Below are 21,621 nucleotides of genomic sequence, written 5' to 3' on the forward strand. Positions count from 1 at the left end.
CATCGAGGGACAAGGCTCAGTCATGGCGTGTTCCTCTCTCAGGGTATCAATGCCTGGGGCCACAACACTCAGTGCGCTGTCACAGCAGTGGCCATAGACCGAGCTGCTGTGTGAGAGGTGTCCATCACCGATGTAAGGCCATCTTGGCCACCAACTGGCTGTTCTTAATGACCTCCCTGAGCTGCTCCCTGTTGCTAGGCAGGACCTTTGAGAGGAAGGGGGTGACCCAGTACAGCCCGGCAATTAGCTACATTCAGCTGAGGCAGAGTACGATGTGCTCCCAAAGAGGTTGAGCCTTTGGGGTCCTTGTCCTTAGGGATACTCTTACTCAACTGAGACTGTTCGTGTACCACTGACATGACTGGGGAAGCCTGGGCAGGGGTGAGCAGAGACACACTTGAACCCTGTCAGAGACTTCACACAGAGTGTTACTGCAGCAGGCATCTGCCACAAGGCCCTGGCCAGGCTGACAAGTCTCTCATTCACAGAGAAGACAACCCGGGCTGGACCAGAGGTTGACACAGATGGCAGAAGAGAGGGCCCTCGGCTGGAAGATGGGGTGACAATGCTCTGATGATGGTGAGGATCAGCCGATCCCCACTGGAGGCGGCACTGGTGTTTATGGCACTTTTGCTACCGGGGACTGAACGGGTGCAGGCAGGTTCTTCGGCACTGATGAAGGTCCCGGTTCTCCCTGGGATGCATCCTTCATGATAGGCATTGACGCTGAGGCACCACCAGAGCCTGCCTCTGACACAGGCTGCTCGTTATCAGCAACCCTCGGGCTGTATGGGGCGTGGTTGTTTTATCCCCAGGGGCTCTACATGGTCTGTCCTTATGGGAGGACACTGAGCTCCACCTGGAGTCTGCCTCTGTGCCTGGAGCTTCCTCTTGGTGTGGCTTGAGAACAGGAAATGGTGCCTGATTTGGCGCTGCGGGGAGTTTCAGTGGGGGCGCCAGAGCAGCGTCCCTTCTCAGCATTATCTTCTCCATGCTGGCATTTGGCACTGTGAGTCTGCTAGACAGGGCACTGGATAACACTGTCTACTAGCAGGGCTCTGGGCACGATCCTCAGGCTTTGATGAGACTCCACAGATTGCTCCAGAAGATGGGCCTTCAGCCACGTCTCACAACTTGGGAGTCCTAGCCCAGAACAACAGGTACTCCAAACCCTGGCTCGGTATGTGTGACTCTCCTAGATACCTGCTGTGCCCAGCTTTCAGTGGGGAGTCCTTCACAGGCTGGCCAGGGCTTGACACTTTGAGGTTTCAAGTCCACCATGTTAGGTAGCTGCGTCCCGGAGGGATGTCCAGCAGGTCTGACACTACATTATGTAGCGTGTCCAGGGGGGGATGTCCAGCAAGGTCTGACAGCACGTTAAGTAGCTGCGTCCGGGGATGTTCTGTGGAGTCTGGCAGCCAATACTCAGTCCAGACGTGTCGATGTAGATTATGGCAGTCATACGTGGAAGAATCGGAAGAGCTCTCGCAGTTGTAGAAGATTTTTGAGATGGTTCAGCCAACGCTAAGAACTAGCAGGTCTGACACCTGCCAGGTTCCATCTTTGTGCTGCAGGTGGTGAGAGGGACCTGAGGGAGGGTCATGGCTGCCCTACCCTTTATGGGAGCATGTGTAGGCACGAGGGCAGTCCTGAGAGACTCTGCTCATCAAGCAAACTCTGGCCTCGTGCATGAGGTGCACGCATAGGCGACGACTCCGTGGGTGCTCCAGGGCTGGAGCACCCACGGGGAAAAATTAGTGGGTGCTCAGCACCCACCAGCAGCCAAGCTCCCCTCCCCGCCCTCCTCACCTCCTCCTCCGCCTCCTCCCCTGAGCATGCCTCATCCCCGCTCCTCCGTCTACCTTCCAGCGCTTGCTGCCTCCAAACAGCTGTTTGGCGGCGTAACAAGCTGTGGGAGGAAAGGGGGAGAAGTGGGAACGTGGCACACTCAGAGGAGGAGGCAGGGAAGAGGTGGAGTCGGGGCAGGGATTTGGAGGAGTCAGAATAGGGGCAGGGAGGGAGCGGAGTTGGGGTGGGTCAAGTTGGGCCATTTCCTGCACAAATCCAGGTTCTCTTACCCCCTCACCCCCCTCCCAGAAACCACACACACAAACTCACTATCCTGCTGGTAATAGCTCATCCAAAGTGACCATTCTCCCTACAATGTGCATGATAATTAAGGTGGGCCATTTCCAGCACAAATCCAGGTTTTCTCATATCCCCCCCACCCCCATACACACACAAACTCACTCTCCTGCTGGTAATAGCTCATCCAAACTGACCACTCTCCAAGTTTAAATCCAAGTTAAACCAGAACATCTGGGAGGGGGGGGGTAGGAAAAAACAAGAGGAAATAGGCTACCTTGCATAATGACTTAGCCACTCCCAGTCTCTATTTAAGCCTAAATTAATAGTATCCAATTTGCAAATGAATTCCAATTCAGCAGTTTCTCGCTGGAGTCTGGATTTGAAGTTTTTTTGTTTTAAGATAGCGACCTTCATGTCTGTGATTGCGTGACCAGAGAGATTGAAGTGTTCTCCGACTGGTTTATGAATGTTATAATTCTTGACATCTGATTTGTGTCCATTTATTCTTTTACGTAGAGACTGTCCAGTTTGACCAATGTACATGGCAGAGGGGCTGCTCAGCAGGGTCACTTCCTAGAAGGAGTGAGAGGGGTTGGAGTGGGAGGGCCAGGAAGAATGCTGGAAGTGCCTATCACTGTTTGGGTCTCCCCAACTTGGACAGGCAAGCGTGGGTGGGACAGTTCATTTGGGGTGCTATAGAAAGCCCAGGGGCCCTGATGACCCTGCAGAGAAACGCTATGAGCCCTGACCTGAGTGCGCGGCTGTAAGACCTGACCCCAACACCTGCGCCGGGCTGTGAGCCCCGACCCCAACAGGTTTGTAAGCAGCGAGCCCCAACTCTAGTGCCGGGCTGTGAGCCCCAAGCCCCTACCCCAACCCTGGCCAGGCGCAGGGCTGTGAGCTCCGGCTAGGCATGGGGCGGCGAGCCCTGACTCTGACCCCCCATGGGGCTGCGAACCCAGACCCCAACCCTGGCCAGGAGCAGAGCTGTGAGCTCCGGGCAGGTGCGGGGCTGCGATCCCCAAGTCCGACAGCCACGTGGGGTTGCGAGTCCTGACCCCAACCAGAAAAGGGGCTGAGCGCTGTGAGCTGGGGCATCCAGGATGCTGTGAGCCTCGACCCCTGTACTGGGGTTGCCAGGCGGAGCCCGGCCATGTTGCTTCAGGTCATTAATTGCTGTCAAGTATTAAAATAAAATTCTACTTAAAAATAACTTTTCCACTTATATTTAATTCGATAAAAATGTGTTTTAGTCTTAATTTAAAAGCAGTCAGAAAAGGTAAATTCATTTTAAGCAATAGGGTTTAAATTTAGTATTTAACATGGTGTTAAATATTAAAAATGTGTTTTTAATTTCTAAGGGGGGTTGCACTCAGAGGCTTCATGTTCGAAAGGAGTCACCAACAAAAAAAGTTTGAGAACTGCTGGTTCAGACCATGATTTTTGGTGGCTAGCAGAGTTATGCATTTAAGCTCCCAGGCTTATCTTCTGAAGGTGCTGTGCAGGTTTCCTTTGAGGATGAGGACCGAGAGGTCAGACCCAATGATCGCTTTGGAAGAAGTCCAGTGGCACCTTAAAGACTAAGAGATTTATTTGGGCATAAGCTTTCGTGGGTGAAAAACCCACTTCTTCAGATGCATGGAGTGAAAATTACAGATGCAGGCATAAGTATATATTGGCACATGAAGAGAAGTGGGTTTTTTTACCCACAAAAGTTTATGCCCAAATAAATCTCTTAGTCTTTAAGGTGCCACCGGACTCCTCGTTGTTTTTGTGGATACAGACTAACCCCTCTGATATTTGGGAGAAGTGTTCACCCACAGGTGACAGAGTGGTTCTGTCTTTTATCGTTTTACACCCATCTTGTCTCTCCAATACCTTGAGACCAATATAGCTACAACTACACTGCATACAACATCCTGCAATTTCCTTGACAAACTTTATGGAATTAAGATAAACCTTGCTGAATGAAGGGCATCACCAGGGAAACAGACTACTAACGAACACTAACCATACACAACAAGAAACTAGACAGACTATTTGTGAGGTTGTGAGGCTACACCCACACAGAGCTCTGACTCCAGCCACGGGCGGGGAGAAGGAACTGAGAGGGGGGGTTGGGGTGGTGCTGCCTCATATAGCCAGGGGAGGGGCCACAGCCACAAGGCGCGACACCGTCCCTTTATGGATGCTGCTAGGCAAAATCTCTGGCTCCAGTGGGCTGGGCACGTACACACCTAGCTGCAAGAGACGGCTGCATCTACTCGAAGAACCACCTTACTGAATCAAGTTTAGTACCTCCCCGTTGTACTGAAAATGCAAATGTTTGTGTTCCATCCAAGGTCTGTATAGGCGAGGCAGGAAGGATTAATGCAATCTCAGGGAGATACCAGGAACTTCAAAGGCCTTTTGGGGACAATACATGTGAAGTGGATTTCGCAGGAAACACTTGGAGGCAAGGGGAAGGCAAAGGCCTCACCTCAATCCAGGCTTCTGAAGCTGCACGTTGAGCAGAGCCCCACTGCCTGGCTGCTGATGTGCTCTGGGTCTCACCAGGCTCAGGTTCGAGCAAAGGGGGTGAGGACCTTGAACCCACAAGAAAATATCTGGGACGGCGGAAATGCTCCTGACAGAGCCATTTGGCAGCTGGCTGACCTCTGGTAGGCCTGTCTGCATGTAGGTTCTTTCATTGTTGGTAAGCTGTTTTCTCTGTAATGCTTCTACCCTACGAATGAAATGTGCTGGTTTACAAAGGGCAGGGTGGTAACAAATACCAGGGGCAATCACACACTGCACTGGCTCAGAGGAGAGAAGTGCCGCAGGCCTAGGGTGACCAGATGTCCCAGTTTTATAGGGACAGTCCCGATTTTTAGGTCTTTTTCTTATATAGGCTCCTATTACCCCCCAACCCCTGTCCCGATTTTTCACACTTGCTGTCTGGTCACCATACACAGGCCTGCTTAGGGGATAACACCACACAGGCAGAGGGCCATTCAGCCTGAAATACCCTGCTCAGAAGGGAGAGAAACGTGTGGGTCTCCAGTCAAGAGAAGCCCCGGCTAGGGAGCAGGGAGCCTAGAGGGGGTGGCCTTGCTGGACCGTGAAGGAGGATCCAGGTGCAGTTGCCCTGAGTTGTGGGACACAACCATCTTCAGCAAGCTAGATGGGAGGTGGTTGCTCTCAGGGCTACTCACCTGGCTCTGCCAGCCAAGGCTTTGTAACTCACCAAATGAGAGAGCAAACCCAGAGGTGCGTCTAAGGCTGGCACAGCCCCAACAGCGAAGACGCTGGAGAGTGGGGAAAACCCAGAGGCAGCAGAGAGAGCTTGACAGATGAGAGCTGAAGAGGTGCCAGGAATTACAAATGCTGTAAGGAGCCTACAGCCTGGACGAGCCGAGGAAGATGAGAACGCAAATGACCTGCAGCTGGGGTCATGCCAAGGAATCATTCCAGTGAGTCCCCTCTGAATGCGGCTGCTCTGGGCATGTTTCCTGCATGGCTAACAGGCTCTATCTAGGTGGGCTGGATTACACAGCTGTGATCTCGAGGAGCACACCCGGTATTTATTGCTGCTCACTCTGCTGGGCCTTTGCACAGTGTGGTGAAATGCTGGGTGGGCTAACAAGCTGCAAGGAAGGGTTATACGCCAACCCAAGCTTCCTGTCCCCAGGCAGGATTTATGGCTACAAGCCAGCACAGCAGTGCATGCAGTGGGGGGAGGGGGGTACTACCAGGTGTTGGGTGCCCCTTGCTGCAGGCCCCACCACCTTGGCACACCCCACCCAAAGCAGGTGTCTTTTGGGGGGAAAATGAGCATCAAGTTTAGACCTTCAGGAGCTGCCCAGAGAGGCCACCCAGGATCAGCTGCTAATGGGATCAAAAAGATTTGGTCCTCCGGTGGCTAGAAGAGCCAGGAGTAGGCAGAAGCCAATCAGGGCTCAACAGTCAAGATGCAAAGGGCTGTCTGCCTCCTCCAAGCGTGCAGTTCTGGGTGAAGTTGGGATTGGTCTTAACCTGAAAGCCTGGCCTGGCCCCTCACTCCCAGCACTGTTCAGCCTCAGTCAGCGAAAAGACTGTTCTGGGTCAGGTTACGCCAGGCACAGCCTGCCTGGCCATCCTGCCTTGAGTATCGTTTGGTTGTACAGATTTCAGGAGCTTGCTTTGGGAGAGGTTCCCCTGGTTCAGGTGAACCTGCCACAGGCAGGTCCCTGGGAGAATATGCTCCGGGCTGGGAGCATGGAGCAATGGCATGTTTAGGGAAGTGCTGGCTGAACGCAGGCTGGAAACAGGGCAGAGCAGGGTTCAGGGGGTCATAAGCCAAACCTTACAAGTCTGTTTGCAAGGGCTGGCCGCAAACCCACCCTATGCATTCACCTTTGGGTTCAAACCCAAGCATCTGTCCCAGATGCACTCGAACCCCCCCCCAGCCCCCGCCTCCCCTGGCAGTCCTGCCCCACTCACACACCTCCGCAGGCTCTGGAAACGCCCAGGGAACAGAACGTGCACCTCTCCCCTGCACAGCAAAAACAGCAATGATTCCTCCCACCCTGCAGCCAGGTCCCTGTGTAAACAGGGCGCCTCCCCCACCCAAATCCCTCGCCCAGTAACTAGGTACCACCCTGGAGTTCCCTAGCAGCAAAGGATTCTGGGGCATCTTCCAGACCCTGCTCAATAACGGGTGCTTTATGCTCATGTTCCTTATGGAGGAGAAGCCAAGTTTACCTCTCTACCCCGGGGCACCAACGTTCCCCCTAAGCTGCGCTGCTGCCCAAGAGTCAATCAAGTGCCGCACACATCTGGCGACGTGTGTGCAGGTGCCCCTCCCCCCGCTGCTCTGCGGCCGCCTTGCTCCTGCCCTCTGCCTTGGAGCCCCTGGCCAGCTGCTCCCGGGACCCTCCTGCTTGCTGTGGTAGAGGGGGGTGTGTGCTGATTTCAGGGTGTCCCCCTCCCCCCTGCCCAAGTACCCCATCTCCGCAGAGCGGGGGTAGGGAGACAGGGCTCAGGAGCAGAACAGAGCTGCTGTGGTCTGAGCTCTGGTGAGTGCCTCTCTGTTTAACAAGACAACGCATGGTCGCTCATACGCTTCCCCAGCTGCTGGCGCACACTCTCTCTCTTACACACTCACTCTCACACTCACTCTCTGTCTCTGACTAGGGCCCTACCAAATTCACAGTCCCTTCTGGTCAATTTCACGGCCATAGGATTTTAAAAATCGTAACTTTCATTATTTCAGCTATTTAAATCTGAAATGTCATGATGTTGTAATGGTAGGGGTCCTGACCCAAAGAGGAGTTGTGTGTGTGTGTGTGTGTGTGTGTGTGTTTGTGCGTGGGGGGGAGGGAGGGGTTTTTTTTGCAAGGTTATTGTAGGGGGGATTGTGGAACTGCTACCCTTACTTCTGCACTGCTGCGGATGGCCGGGGCGCTGCCTTCAGAACTGAGCCACCAGCTGCCGCTCTCAGGCCACCCAGTTCCCAAGTCAGCACAGAAGTAAGGGTGGCAATAGCACGACCCCCCTATAATAACCTTGTGACCCCCTTGCAACTCCCTTTTGGGTCAGGACCCCCAATTTAAGAAACACTGGTCTCCCCCATGAAATCTGTTCAGTATAGGGTAAAAGCACATAAAAGACTAGATTTCGTGGTGGGAGACCAAATTTCACGGTCCGTGATGCATTTTTCATAGCCGTGAATTTGGTAGGGACCGATCTTTCACATGCAGCGTCTCTCTCTCTCTCTCTCTCTCACACACACTCGCCTCCCAACACAGACTTGTGTTGCTATTGTTGTTACTTCTCGGTACTTCCTGCAATACACATATATTCTCTGTCATTTTATTCTTTCAAAGTGCTGTTGTTTTAGTTTTTTGACTGGTGTGTGCATTTCATAATTTTATTTCTCTCTTATGCTTAAATTTAATTCTTTGAGTACTGAGTTCTAACCTGTCCTGGCTGGAGTAATTATCCCTATGGTAACTTTAAAAAAAAAAAAATCTAGGTTTTTTGTTTCTCCTGGTGGCGCACATCCACACATTACCTCAATATTGGTGCACATAACAAAATTTATTCCGCACATGGATGGAAAAAATTGGAGGGAACATTGCAGGGCACCATTCTAGGGGTTGGAGCAGCAGCCTCCCACCAAAGAGTCTGTTGGGGGAAGCAGGTCCCCAGCACTAGCCCACTGAGATAGATGTCAGAGTAGCAGCTGTGTTAGTCTGTATCCTCAAAAAGAAAAGGGGTTAGTCTCTAAGGTGCCACAAGTACTCCTTTTCTTTTTGAGCTAGATGTGAAGGCCATCAGATACTGAGGAGATGAGCTGGGGGGGGTCCCGGCAGCGTGACACCTGTAAGGAGGGCTGTGAGCCCATCAGCCCACATTCACCAACCAGTCACAGCCCTAGGCTGAGGCTCCTGCACTCACCCCCCAAGCCCCAGGAGGAGCGAGCAGTGCCAGGCTGCCCTGTACCAAGTGGGTGTATGTGTCTCACCTTTTTAAACTGGCTCCCTTGGGGTCTGTTTCAGAAACGGTCTCTTTGTCGGTGATCTTTTCGCTGCGCGTCTAGAATGACACAGGGGGAAGCGCTGGCGTTAGCTGGCACGCGACCTGGGCTTGGGAACGGTACGTCAGGCCAGGGGACTCCAGACCAAGGAGCTGCACTGGCAACTTCCCAGGAGTGCAGGAGCTACTCCTAATCTGTATCCCAGTGACAGTGCAGCTCATCGGGCAGCCAGGACTCCTGGGTTCCATTCCCAGCTCTACAACAGCCTCATTAAGTCAGAACTTTTCAGTGCCTAAAGTTAGGAACCTAAATCTGTCTTTAGGCCCCCAGGACAGAGACCTACAGCCCCCATGGCGCCAGGCAGAGCTGCCAGGGCTCACCAAGCCTGGATCAAAAGCCATGTATTCAGGGGTCTAACTGTAGGGCCCTATGTTTGAACCTGCCCGTAATCTTGGTGCCACATTAACCCGCCTGGTAACAATGACCCCCCCTCTGAGATCTCAGGGCGCCAAGGGTTACATAAATGCCACGCCCAGTGCGGTCCCATTCATGATCCAAGGGAGCAGACTGGTCAGACTGAGTGCTCTGGGGCAGGGACTGGTGTGTTGGTGTCTGGCACAGAGGGGCCCCGCCATGGCAGTGTGCTGGGCATGACTAACACAGGTGATGAGTCCCAGCATGCAGTGCTCCACCCCAATCCAAGGGAAGGGGGCTGGGCTTCTGCTCTCAGAAGCAGCTGCTCCGCCTTCCCACGGATCTGGTCTCATGCCCAGCTCATTCCCTGGGAAGCTGCTGGCAATGCCCCCTCCCCCCAACAGGCAGGCACAGCTGCTCTCCTGCTCACCTCTTTCCAGTTGCTACCCTGCTTCTCCACAGCCCACCGGTCGGCTCCCTTCTGCAGCTGGGAATCGCACAGAAAAGGAGCCAGTCACTTGACATGGGAGTGGGGGAGAGGCCTTGTAAGAGCAGCTGCTGGCCTGAAGGCAGGAGCTGCCCCAAGGGCCATTCCTGCAGGCAGCGACGGCTGAACTGGGGCTCAGCAGCGCGCTGGCTTTCCCATGGCCCAGAGCGCTCTCGGCCAGTGGACATACTGGACTCCTCAGGCTCAGGGCAGGCCCAGAGCCGCACTCGACTCGGGGGGGCGCTGCAGGAGCCTGGCTGGAGCTGCTGGAACACAGCTGGGCTGGGGAGCTTACAGGACTGCTGCATGGGGAGTGGGAGACCTAAGGACTGGGGCAGACCCACAAGGGGGGACAGCGAGCCAAAGGCAGAGGGGATGAGTTCCACCCTGGGGATCAGACAAACCAGCTAGCAAGGCCTGCGTTCACCCAGTCACCACAAAGCGTGAGCCGCTGCCTGCAGGGGAGGGGGCTTCTGAGAGCAGTTTGGGGGATGTGCGAACGTGTATTCCTGTTAGCGTGTTCCCAAGAGTGTGCACTACGCAAGCGTCATGTGAGCACGTGCAAAAGCAGGCTGGGATCACTTGCGTGGGAGCGTGCCTGGCAGTGGCTGTACACACGTACGCTCATGTGAGCGTGTGTGTTCATGGGAGCAGAGAGCACTGGCGTGAGAGCTTGGGTGCCTCCATGCAGTCGCACGGTCGCACAAAGCCCCATGAGCAGCAAGCACTTTTGTGAGTGTGAGCCGAGCGACACGTACATGTACACACGAGGGTATGCTCCCAGGAGCATCTCTAAGCACCAGCTCACATGCGTGTGCATGTGCACATGCAGGAACAATGCTCCCATGAGCGTCTCTGTGAGTGTGAGCTCAGGAGCGTGGGCGGGCACACTCCAGTGAGCGGCACGTGCATGCGTACGCCCCTACCTGGTTGATTTTGTTCTGCAGCTCTTTCACTTGCTGCTCTGCCTGCTGCTGCTCATCCTTGAACCTGCCCAGCAGCTCCACCTTCTCCTGGTTCCAGTTCTTCTCACTGATCTGGAGCTGCTTGGTGAGGTCCATGACTGCGCTGTAGGACTCGGCCAGGAGGTGCTGGTGTTCCTCTCGCTCCCTCTTCACAGCCACTTTCCAGTCCGACGGGGCTCGCTCCGGGACCCCTTTCCCAACCTTCGACTCCAGCTGCGGGGAATCCAGGGGAGAGGAGATCAGACCGCAGGCACACCCACCTCCAGGGGAGTATTACAGCCTGCCAACCACCAGCCCTTGCTAACACTGGGCTGGGCTAGGGGGCTATTGCTGAGTCAGCTTCCCAGAGCCTCACCCGGCATGTCCTCCTGCAGCTGCTGTGCCCACAAGGGGACAGTCTCTTTCTTAAAGGACCAGCAGGGCAGCTGCAGCCATGGTCATGCAGAAGGGAAGCACAAAGCTGAACATGCAAGCTCAGGTGCTAGCAGCCTGTGGCCTGGTGGCTCTTGGAGGGCTGGCTGGGAGGGAGAACCCAGCTCAGAGGCGCGGGCGCGAGCAGGGGGCATTACAGATCTTTACAGCCGATCGCTGGCTGGGACCCCATGGAGGATCCTGGGAGATGGCGCCTCTTGTACTCAAAGCAATGAGCCAGATTCCAGCTGGGCACCGACTGCACAGGGACAAACACTCCCCGGGTAGGACCCTCAGCGTCCCAGGCTGGGGGACTCCGTCCCCGGGTTAGTTAGCCCCAGTTCTTCGGGAAAAGTGCCAGGAGATCTTCAGCTTGCCTCTGGCCCATTATCTAGTCATACCACACTCCCTGTGGCAGCGTCTGAGCCCCTCTCTGGGCACACACCAGGAACGGGCAGAAGAAACCCGGGTTTAGCCCCTGCCAGTGCTGCATGAGGAATGGGCCCAGAAGCCAGCACAGAGGTTTTGGGGCACAACCTGAGTGGGACTGGGATCACGGGGTGCCTGCACAATACAGTACTGAGGCCAGGCAGTGAGAACAGCGCTCAGTAGACAGGCTAACACCCCACACCTGGGAGAGGGACAGCAGCAAGGAGCACTCAGGCGGAGAGCAGGTGGCTGCCCCCTTCCCACGCACCAGGGAGACTCCTGGCTGGCCGGAGCCTGGACACAGATGAGCCGCACTCTGAAGGCAAGGGGCCACGCTGGGAGGAGGCAGGGCTAGGGCGGGCTATGGGAAATCCTAGAGCCCCAAGCCAGCCCATGCCTGTGCCCTGGAGGCAAGAGGCATGGGATACGATACCCAGGATCTCCCAAGCCCTGAGACCAGCTCGGGAGCAGGGGTGAATCTGTGTGTGTCTCATCCTGGGCTCAGCAGCTCAGACAGCTCACAAGGGGCTTAAGCGTGTGATAGCTTGAGAGGCAGGTTGAAGCCACTGACAGCTGCTCAGAGAGAGCATCAGCAAAAGATGCTGCCGCTGCCAGAAACATCGGATCAGCAGTAGGGGCAGGGGTACCGCGTGGGGACTAACCCCTCGAGCCGTGTCCAGTGCCTTGGGAGGTAGCACCGAACAACAGCTGGCCATTTTGGGGTGTAAACCAAACTGGGTTCTCAGTTAGTTTCTCATGGATCTGCCTTGCAAAAAGGGAGATGAAGATCCAGGGAAAGCAATCAGAGAAGAGAACAGAGCTCAGGGCGTCCAAGGGCAGGTTAGACACAGACCCCCGTGAGACGGACGAGGCCATACCACTACACCACACGGCAGGGTCCAGCTAGCAGGGAGCCAGGGCACGGCTCAAGTCCTCTGGCACACAACGGCTCAGACAGCAGAGTGGGAAAGGATTATTCTGAGCTTGGTGATAAATGGGTCTGGATGCTGCACGGATGCTTAAAGCCAGGCCAGTCTAATGACACTAGGGGATACTGGAGTCTGGAGGAAAGCCTAAGAATGACACCTCTGGAGCACGGGGCTGGCAAATTGTTTATTATTCATGACTTCATGAGGGCCCAGTGCATCTCTGAGCAGGCCCTTACAATCACATTAAGCTAGCATCACACTGACACGGCCCCCAGCCCCAGACAGCTCAGCGCGATGGGGATGAAACCAACAGGAAGCCTCAGTACATTTCCAAAGCAGTAAGAGTTAGACGATGGGACAGAAAAGGTGCCCTGGTGTCAGAGAGTGGCCAAAGACACCAGCTTGTTTGCCTAATGGCCTAACTGTTCTCCTGCCCCCGGCCCATGATTTACTGCCTGCAAATGGCCTGCACACACAGCCTGCTCAGCTGGAGAGGGTCCCTGACAATTCCACTGACTGCTCCTATGACCCCCCCCTCACCCCTGCCCCCCAAACAGAGAGCGCCCCTTTCCCAACAGGGTTAACCACCATTAGAAACAAGCTTTGCTCCCTGACTACTGACATCCCCAAGGATGCCTGGTTTGACCCTAGAGTTGCCAACTTTCTGCTCGCACAAAACCAAACACCCTTGCACTGCCCCTCCTCCAAGGCCCCGCCCCCGCTCACTCCATCCCCCCTCCCTCTGTCACTCACTCTCCCCACCCTCACTCACTCGCTCATTTTCACCAGGCTGGTGGGGAACCGGAGATGAGGGATTTGGGGTGCAGAAGGGGGCTCCAAGCTGGGGGGTCCAGAGTGTGGGAGGGGGCCCAGGGATGAGGGATTTGGGGTGCAAGAAGGTGGTCCAGGCTGGGACCAAGGGGTTTGGAGGGCAGGAGGGAGATATGGGTTGGGGCAGGGGGTTTGGGCATGGGAGGGGGTCAGGGGTGCAGGCTCCGGGCAGCGCTTACCACAAGCAGCTCCCAGAAGCAGCAGCATGTCCCCCCTCTGGCTCCTATGCAGCAATGCGGCCAGGCGACTCTGCACACTACTCCATCAGCAAGCGCCGCCCCCGCAGCTCCCATTGGCCGCGATTCCTGGCCAATGGGAGCTGCAGAGTGGTCACTTGGGGCGGGGGCAGCGTGCAGAGCCCCCTGGCTGCCCAATGCATAGGAGTCAGAGAGGGCACATGCCGCTGCTTTCGGGAGCTGCATGGAGCCACGGCAGGCAGGGAGCCTGCCTTAGCCCTTCTGCGCCACTGACTGGACTTTTAACGGCCCGGTCTGCAGTGCCACCCCCAGGGTCCCTTTTCAACCAGGCGTTCCGGTCGAGAACCAGACACCTGGCAGCCCTATGTGGCCCATGGGACTCACACAGCACCCCCAACAGAAGGTCTTGTCAACACCCTGGCTCCAGCTCCCAAGCTCAGGTGCAGTTGCAGCACTGCGCTCCTCCTGCAGATCCTGGCCACGAAAAAGTTCTCCAAATTAATCTGTCAAGTAACACGTTCCCCTGAAGCCTGGGCATTGTGGTCACCCAGCATTTATTGCCTCCGGTCATCGGAGCCAGTAAGGCCATAAATCCAGGCTTCATTTCCACTAGTTTGGGTTCTGCTGATCTCAACACTGCCTGCTTTGAGCTGCACGCAAGCCTGGCATGACTCTGAGCATGCGACAGCTTGGAGATGACTATTTGTAGGCCAGAGACATCAACACTGCACGGCCAAGGGACTGCACGTGCCCTGATCCTGGGAAAGCCCACAGAGTAGACATGTACTGGGCAAGTATTTCCAGGTGTCAGGAAAACATGCTGATTGCCAGATGAATTGGCTTTGCAAGGCTAGCAGAATGGACCCTCACTGTCAGATGGGCCAGGAATGTCACTGGAATCTGCTTGCCTTAAAGTGCAGATCTGCCCAGCAACAGCCCTTCATGCTGCAGCGTGTGGATCAGAATCCGAGCCATTGTCCTTAAGCACTAAAATCACTCTGTGCTCCTGGCAGCCCTGTCCAGCCAGCACAGCTGACAGAGAAGGGGCTGGAGTCTGCTCACTTGCTCCCACTCAGCGACACCTGTGCTAATGCCTGCTACAGAGCCTTTATTAGTGGTTTCCTAGGCATAGGGAAAAGCCCAGCTTGACTCTCTGATCCCAGACTGATTCTCCAGGTCAGGCCGTTTCCTTCTACTTGTGAACTGACATACGTGAGATGGAGTCACTGAGATAAATACAGAGCCTCCTGGTTGAAAAGGTGACCCTAGTGTCACAGATGTGGTGGTGTCTGCCTGAGTCTGAAGAGAGCCTGACAAAAGAGCTCAGAGAGGTGGGAGTTGGTCCATGCAGCTCCATGTGTGTTACCCTACAGCCTAAAGATGGCAATGCTGTTAACTTTTTCACTGCCAATCAGCACCCAAGGAATATCTGAAAACTGCCGACCAATCCGCTGCAAGCGGCATCTCATTTTGGCATCACATGATTTAATTGGGGATTGGTCCTGCTCTGAGCAGGGGGTTGGACTAGATGACCTCCTGAGGTCCCTTCCAACCCTGATATTCTAGGATTCTATGATGTGGGTGGAGCATAGATTATGGGCGGAGTTTGGAGGGTACCACCTCTTACTGTCTCCTAAAATGAGGAGCTGTCAGAAGTGAGGACTTATAGCTGCACCTGCTCAGTGTCACGGCAGCCTATTAGCACAGCAAGGCCACCTGACGGACCATTCCACCTGACCGGCTGAGGAGGTCACCAGGCCTGCTCCTATGACCATCAGCAACGACTGAGTGATCTCTGGCTGCTCATCACACACGCCTGCAGCTGTGCTCTCTCTGGTGCCTGCCCTGCTCCTAGCCTTGCTCCAGCCCTGAGCCTGGCTTGTTCCCAGCATTGCTCTTGGCTTGCCCAGTCCGTTTCCTACTTGCCTACTGGCTTCCTGACTCTGGTGCCTGAGTCCTGCTCCAACCACTAGGCTTGGCTGCCCACATCCCAGTTCATGACAGTGGTGCTGGACAGCTATCCTGTTCAACCAGGGTCCCTGCTGAGCATCCTCAGGGCTCACTGCATGCACAGCCAGCCTCTCCACTGCTTCTGTTTGGGATCTCTCCAGCCAGGATACTCCTCCCACCTGCTCTGGGTCCCCAGCCCAGCAATCCCTGCAAGGGAAATAAGGGGCATCATTTACTCCAACAATTGCATTCTCAGTGTCAGCCCTGTTGCTATAGAAACTCCCTCAGCAGGAGCAGAGATTACTAATTAAGATTCCCACAATGCTCTGCTTTCATCCTCTGCCCCAGCCCAGCTTATCAGGCTGCAGACATCTCCTGCCGCTCTCAGCCCCTCTAATATTAGACAAACACTGGGAAGCGCGCTCTGCCCTGCTGGGCTCTGAGCACACGCTGCCGTTGCATTCAAAGCCCTGCCAAGGGGATCTGCTGGGGCCATCCTGCTGGCCTGGAAGGAGGGTCATCCTGAAGCAGGGATTTTGGGGTGACGGGGGAAGGGCAGCCAAAGGAGGAAAATGCGCCCCCCCAAGACTCCAGTGCGCGTCTGCAGCTCTTACCTGGGCGATGTGGCACTTGAGCTCAGTCCGCTCGACCTCCCAGGCAGCCTTGGCCTTGGCAAATTGCTGCTGCAGCTCATTCATGCCCTGCCTCTCCTCGCGCAGCTCCGTGCACAGCTCCTTCAGGATCACCTTCATGTCTGCCAGGGTCTTGACGTACTCATTGGGCTGCCGGGCAGGGGAAGGGAGAAGGGTGTGAGCGCGGGCAGCTGTTCACAGACATCTGCCCGGGGGGAGGCGCTGCCGTCCGCTCTCCCGGAGCCGCGGGCGCAGGGCTCCACGGGCCCAGTGTCTGTCTATGCCAGGCAGTGAGGACAGGGAGAGGCAGCTCTGCCGGCCCCAGGGGTCTGGTCTAGGCTGGGCTTCCTCCTCCCGTGGATTTTGTTTCAAGAATGTGCCTTGCCCTACAGCCAGTTCAGCAGCAATGGGGCCAGCTGGGCTGTCCAGCCCCCACCCCGCCAGCCTTGGGACCTGGGGGAAGAAGGCTCACTCCAGGCCAGCACTCCAGCTGCACCCTGCAATACACACTGGATTCATTTCATGGTCCTCAAACCTGTCGTAGAAACCCCCTGCTGAGGATGACGACCCCATGGGAGAGGGGACACAGAAGTAACCCCTAGCCCCTTCAGGCCAGTAGGCTGCAGAGTTGGGAGGGCAGAGCACAGGACTGGGAGACAGAGCTGCACAAATCCCCCCCACCCCAGTGCCCCTCACACAAACGGGAGAAGGACTTTGGCCAGCTGCTGGAGGGCTGGGAGAGTCCTTGCCCACCGCCCAGCTCCCCGCTCCTGCCGGAGCAGCTCAGCATCCCACCGCCACCCGCTCTCAGTGCCCATTGGCTTCCGCCTGCCGCCCCACCCCTGCTGGAGCAGTTCCGGGGCAGAAGGCTGGGAAACAGTGCAGGGACCCCTGCTAGCCACCCTAGGGTCAGCATGTAGAGGCTACCCCCTCCCTGGCCCGTGAGGAAGGTGAGAGGCCATTCCCCCAACCCCACAAGCGGAAGGGCCCGAGGAAGCTGCAGCAGGGGCCTGTTCCTGCAGAACTTGGCCCTGCCCACTGAGCTCACCCAGCCGCCGTCTCAGGAAGGCCAGGCCTGCCGGGTGGCTGGGAGGCCAGCCTCAGGGCCTCTCCCAACACCCCTGTTCGTCCCTGGAGGATCAGAGAAGAGGAGGAATGTCTGCAGAACAGGGGCAAAGGGGCATGCAGGCTGGCACGCTCCACGGAGGCCCCCAGCAGAGCCTCACACAGGCTGAAGGCGGGGAGGAGGGTGTCTCTTCATTGGCACTTCCGCTGTGAGATCCGGGGCAGCCAGGTGTGCAGCCCCAGGGATGGGAAGTTCAGGCTCCTTTTGTACTGCCGGCTACACCCAGACGCTGTGTCTTTCATAGTAAGGAGCCAGGTTTCAAGCGCACCTTGTTCTCAGCAGATAAAGCAGCAGGAAGCTGGAGCCCACAGGACACAGCGGCTCTGCCGCAAGCTAGGCCTGCAGTTTGCTGGTTAGGCCCAGCCCCTTGCTCTACATGACACAGAAAGCGTAATGCCCCAGTGTAGAGACTCCGGCCAGCCCCGGGGCCCAGCGCAGAGACTCCGGCCAGCCAGAGCTTACCCCACAGCCAGCTGCCCTGTTTGCCCCGCTATGGGACGTCCTGGTGGTGCGGGGAGCTGGCGACAGGTGCCCCGCACTGTGGTGTCCCTCAGAGCCCAGCCTAGAAGCTGCATGCAGGCTCCCTCCCCATCCAGCTTCTGCCTTACAAGGGCTAAACACAGACATCTGGATGGCTGCTGCTCTCCGATGTAAACATGGACCCGAGCCCATGGGCCTCAGCTGGGGCAGGCTCAGAGACATCCCCCACTCAGCCTCACTTCCACCCCTATGAACGCCTCCCCACAGCCCCCAGCAGCGGGTGATGTTTCCAGTACAGACCTGCCCACCCCTGCACAGGATCTGCCGCCCCTGCTCTCTGAGGAACACCCACATTCCTGCCGGCACCGGGAGCCACGGCACCGGGTTCAGAGGCTCCCTCGGCTCGTCTGCGCGGCATTAACACTTTCCGATCAATCCCCAATGCTTACAAATAGCAGGAGCAGCCTGCACTGCCCCAGCCCCCAGCACACATCAGGGCTTCTGGCCTCATTGCCTGGGCAGCAGGGTCTGACTGTGACCAGGCCATTGGTGCTGGGCTTGGGGTGCAGCACACCGACCCGCAGTCCCTTCTGCCAGCCCAGGAGAGGGGCCGGGATGGAAGGACTGAGGGGCTGCTGCAGCAGACACGCACAGGGCCCCGGGCTGCCTGAGCTCCCAGGGAAACAGCACCCTCCCGCCTCAGCCTGGCCCTGCACAGCCTCCTGGTCCTGGGTGTGCTTGGCTCCTGGGAAACGAGAACGGAGTGGGAAAGGAAGGGGGGATGTGAGGCACCCTGCCCACAAACATGCCCAGTCTCTACGCTCGCTCTTTGCCAGAGCCAGGCACCAGCCTGTGCCCGGGGAGCCGGGCTGAGCCCAGAGACTACAGAGCACTTGCTCTCCCCCCCCCCCCCCCCAGCTCAGCGCTTGGGCGCCCACCGCAGCAGGCGTGCCAGGGTCCCAGCTCACCGTGTTCTGGGTCCAGGTGTCTCCGGCACACATCTTGTTATCGGCCTGCTGCTGTGGGGTGAGCTCCTCCTCCTCGATCAGCAGGCACAGCTCTTTCATGCTGTTCACCTGGAAGCACAACAAGATACAATGGTCCCCCTCAGCCTCCAGCCACGGGCAGACGAGGGGCTCCTGGCCCAGGGGAGTGGGGGGAAGGGGCCCTGGGGCAGAGAGAAGCTGGCACCCATGGCTGCCTGTACCCAACAGAGCCCAGGGATAGGGGGTGACTGCGAGCTGGGATGGGGGGCCACCAGGAGAGCGGTGTGTGGGGCCCAGGACTGGAATAACGGAGGAGCTGCATGCGTGGACTGAGGGCCTTCAGCAGAGCTGTGGGGTGGGGGTGATCTGGTCTCAGCACCTCCCCAGCTCGTGTTTCTGGCTCTTCCGTACCAGGCACCAGAAACTGCAGCCTCGTGCCAGGGCACAGAGTCATCTTCTGGCCTCAGCACAAGGCCGGGCCATAATGAGGCTGTTGTTACCAAGCCTCAGACACAGTTGCTGCCGGCCAGAGGCAGCACACTCTGTGCACGTCATTTGTTCTCGTTTGTGAAGACGTTTAGTGCTCAGAGAAGCGAGGGACTCGGGCTCGGCACAGACAGGTGTTGGGCAAGCTTCCCCGAGGGGCAGCTATGCACTTAACTGGCATTAGAGCAGGGAGCAGCTGCCCTGGCTTGGCATGTAGATGGGCGTCTCATGGACGTGCGCAGGAACAGTAATGATGCAGAGGTGCAGCCCGCAGACTAACAGGCCCTGGCCTGTCTGCTTGGATGCAGGGCTGGAGTCTGAGGGCTGACCTGTGCTGACTCCGGACTCTCCTGCTTCCTGCCCTGTGACCTCCTCCCTAGCATGTGACCATTGCTGGGGAGCTGAGTGCAAGCTGACATTGTGTAACAGCCAGCAGGTTTCCAGCAGCCAGCACCATTGAGAGGTGGCCCCGGGCAGCAGCATGCCCCCACCAGAAAAACCCTGTGCCAGGCACCACCTCTGCCCACAGAACAATGGACACACAAGGCGATGGGCCATTAGCCCTGCTGTGGCTCCCATGTCTCCATGCTGCTCCCACGCCTCCCCCTGCGCCGAGCTGCCCAGCCTCCCTTCTGCTGAAGAAAAGGGGGCAGGATCCAGCGCAGGCCAACCCTGGCCGGCACTGCCCAGGTGTCCCCATGCACAGCCTAAGCCTGGGGCCTTTCGGAACCCGCTGAGTCTGGGGTGAGATGTGAGCCCAGACGCAGGAAACCACCCAGGACAGAGCACAGGGCGGGGAGTAGCTGGCTCAGCAATGGGCCACGGGGCCCTTCACCTCAGGACACTGCAGGACTTTACTGCCCAGCAGCTGGTCCCTGCAGTGACCTGGGTTAAATGAGCAGGACTCTTAGGGGGCTGCAGAGCGTGCGGGTGGCACCAGGTGGCACCTTATCCACAGTCCAGTGTGAGAGAGGAAGGAACGGCTAAGCCAGACTGACCCCCACTGTCCCTACAGGGACCCTCCCCAAGCTGGAAGTGATGGGGGTTGGCAACGCTGACTCTACCCAGCTGATAGCCCAGAGACTGCAGGTCCCAGCATGCCGAGCTCCCTCCCGGGCTGCGACCCACAGGCTCTGCAGGCTGCATATCTATGTGTAGGGTCACAAAGGCTGGAATAGGCTCCACTCCATGCCACCTGCCTGCCCAGACTCTGCTGCAGGTCTCCACTCCAGTTGGGACAGTGCAGCCTAGTACCCAGCAGACTATGGGATGGGAGCTCCTGGCTGCAGCAGGGACCCCCATGGCACGCAGGCCAGGCAGCACGCCCTACCTCCAAGAAGCCATCGCCCTCACTGTGGAGGATCTTCCCCTGCCTCCAGCGTTTGAGGAACCACTTGAGCTTCATGAAGAGAAGCAGGAAATTCTGCTTGAATTGCTGGGATTCCTGCACCAGGAGGTTCTTCTCCTGGCTCCAGAACTTCTGCTCCAGCCGCCTCTGGAGGCTCAGGCTCTGCAGCTCGAACTCCCGCCTCAGGAGAGCCTTCTGCTGATCTTCCCGCAGCTGGGGGAGAGCCACTGTGAGAAGGACCCTCCCCTGGGCCGCGCGAGGATCCCCAGTGGGCGCTGCTGCAGGATCTGCGCAGGTGGCGGGACTGGGGGATTAGGCCCCTGGTGGGGAGGGGCTGAGACTGGAGCAGAGCTCCTAGGGCTGTCACTCATTCCTGGCCTCATAGGCACCAGGAGAGCAGCGGTGGAAGAGGGAGGGCCCAGTCCTGTCCCAGGGGCGCTCAGAGCAGGGTCACCTGGCTCTGGAGATAGTGGTGCTGTGCCGGGGAGCTGTGGGGAGCAACAGCGGGGAGGGGGGAGAAATACAGACATGTTGGATGATTGCCCTGATGAGAGGCTATGGGGCGTGTGTGCGCCCCTCACGAGCCCCGGGCACGCTAGTGGGCCAGGGGGTCCCAGGAACGCTGGTGGATGGGGGGGGGAGAGGATCACGCAGGCCCCAGGAACGCTAGTGGGCAGGGGAGGGAGGGGATGGTCCCGCAAGTGTGCTGGGGGAGGGAGTGATCCCGCTGGCCCTGGGCACGCTGTGGGGATCCCAAGGGCCCCAGGTGCACTGGTGGACACTGGGAGAGGGCAATCCCGCAGGCCCTGGGCATGCTGCAGGGGTGGGGGCTGATCCCACGGGCATGCTTGTGGGCGGGGGAAGAGGGCAATCCTGCGAGCCATCCCCGGGTGCGCTGGTGGGGGGGGCGGAGGGAGTCATTTCACGGGCCCCAGGCACGCTGGTGGGCTGGGGGAAGGGGCGATCCCGCGGGCCCCAGGCACGCTGGTGGGCTGGGGGAAGGGGCGATCCCGTGGGCCCCAGGCACGCTGGTGGGCTGGGGGAAGGGGCGATCCCGCGGGCCCCAGGCACGCTGGTGGGCTGGGGGAAGGGGCGATCCCGCGGGCCCCAGGCACGCTGGTGGGCTGGGGGAAGGGGCGATCCCGCGGGCCCCAGGCACGCTGAAAGTCTCAAGGTGAGGCTCTGGCACAGCTCCGCCAGCACTGGGGGGAGACGGGTTCGAGCCGCGGGGGGCCCTGGGTGCTGCACACTCCTCTGAAGGAGCTGACAGCCCAAGCTCTCATGGAGACTCCCCTTCTCCCCCAGCAGATGGGGCAGGCAGTGGCTGCCTCGTGCCTGCCCAGGAGGTGGTGGGGTTCTGGGC

General features: G+C 57.7%; 1 protein-coding gene across 5 annotated transcripts in view; it reads right to left on the reverse strand.

Annotated features, from left to right (window-relative positions):
- Positions 1 to 21,621, reverse strand: part of MTCL2 (microtubule crosslinking factor 2) — an 88,149-nt gene that overhangs the window by 12,668 nt on the left and 53,860 nt on the right. For 3 of the 5 annotated variants that reach the window (XM_073309938.1, XM_073309936.1, XM_073309935.1), the window contains 6 exons: positions 20,241 to 20,471; positions 18,407 to 18,514; positions 15,815 to 15,982; positions 10,415 to 10,666; positions 9,432 to 9,488; positions 8,576 to 8,646 (listed from right to left, as the gene is read on the reverse strand). In XM_073309938.1, the coding sequence (XP_073166039.1) occupies positions 8,576 to 8,646; positions 9,432 to 9,488; positions 10,415 to 10,666; positions 15,815 to 15,982; positions 18,407 to 18,514; positions 20,241 to 20,471 (887 nt within the window). The remainder of the gene's footprint in view (positions 1 to 8,575; positions 8,647 to 9,431; positions 9,489 to 10,414; positions 10,667 to 15,814; positions 15,983 to 18,406; positions 18,515 to 20,240; positions 20,472 to 21,621) is intronic. The other 2 variants (XM_073309939.1, XM_073309937.1) reach the window with 2 other exon arrangements.

Source organism: Lepidochelys kempii, chromosome 13, assembly GCF_965140265.1.
Source record: "Lepidochelys kempii isolate rLepKem1 chromosome 13, rLepKem1.hap2, whole genome shotgun sequence".
Lineage (NCBI taxonomy): Eukaryota > Metazoa > Chordata > Testudines > Cheloniidae > Lepidochelys > Lepidochelys kempii.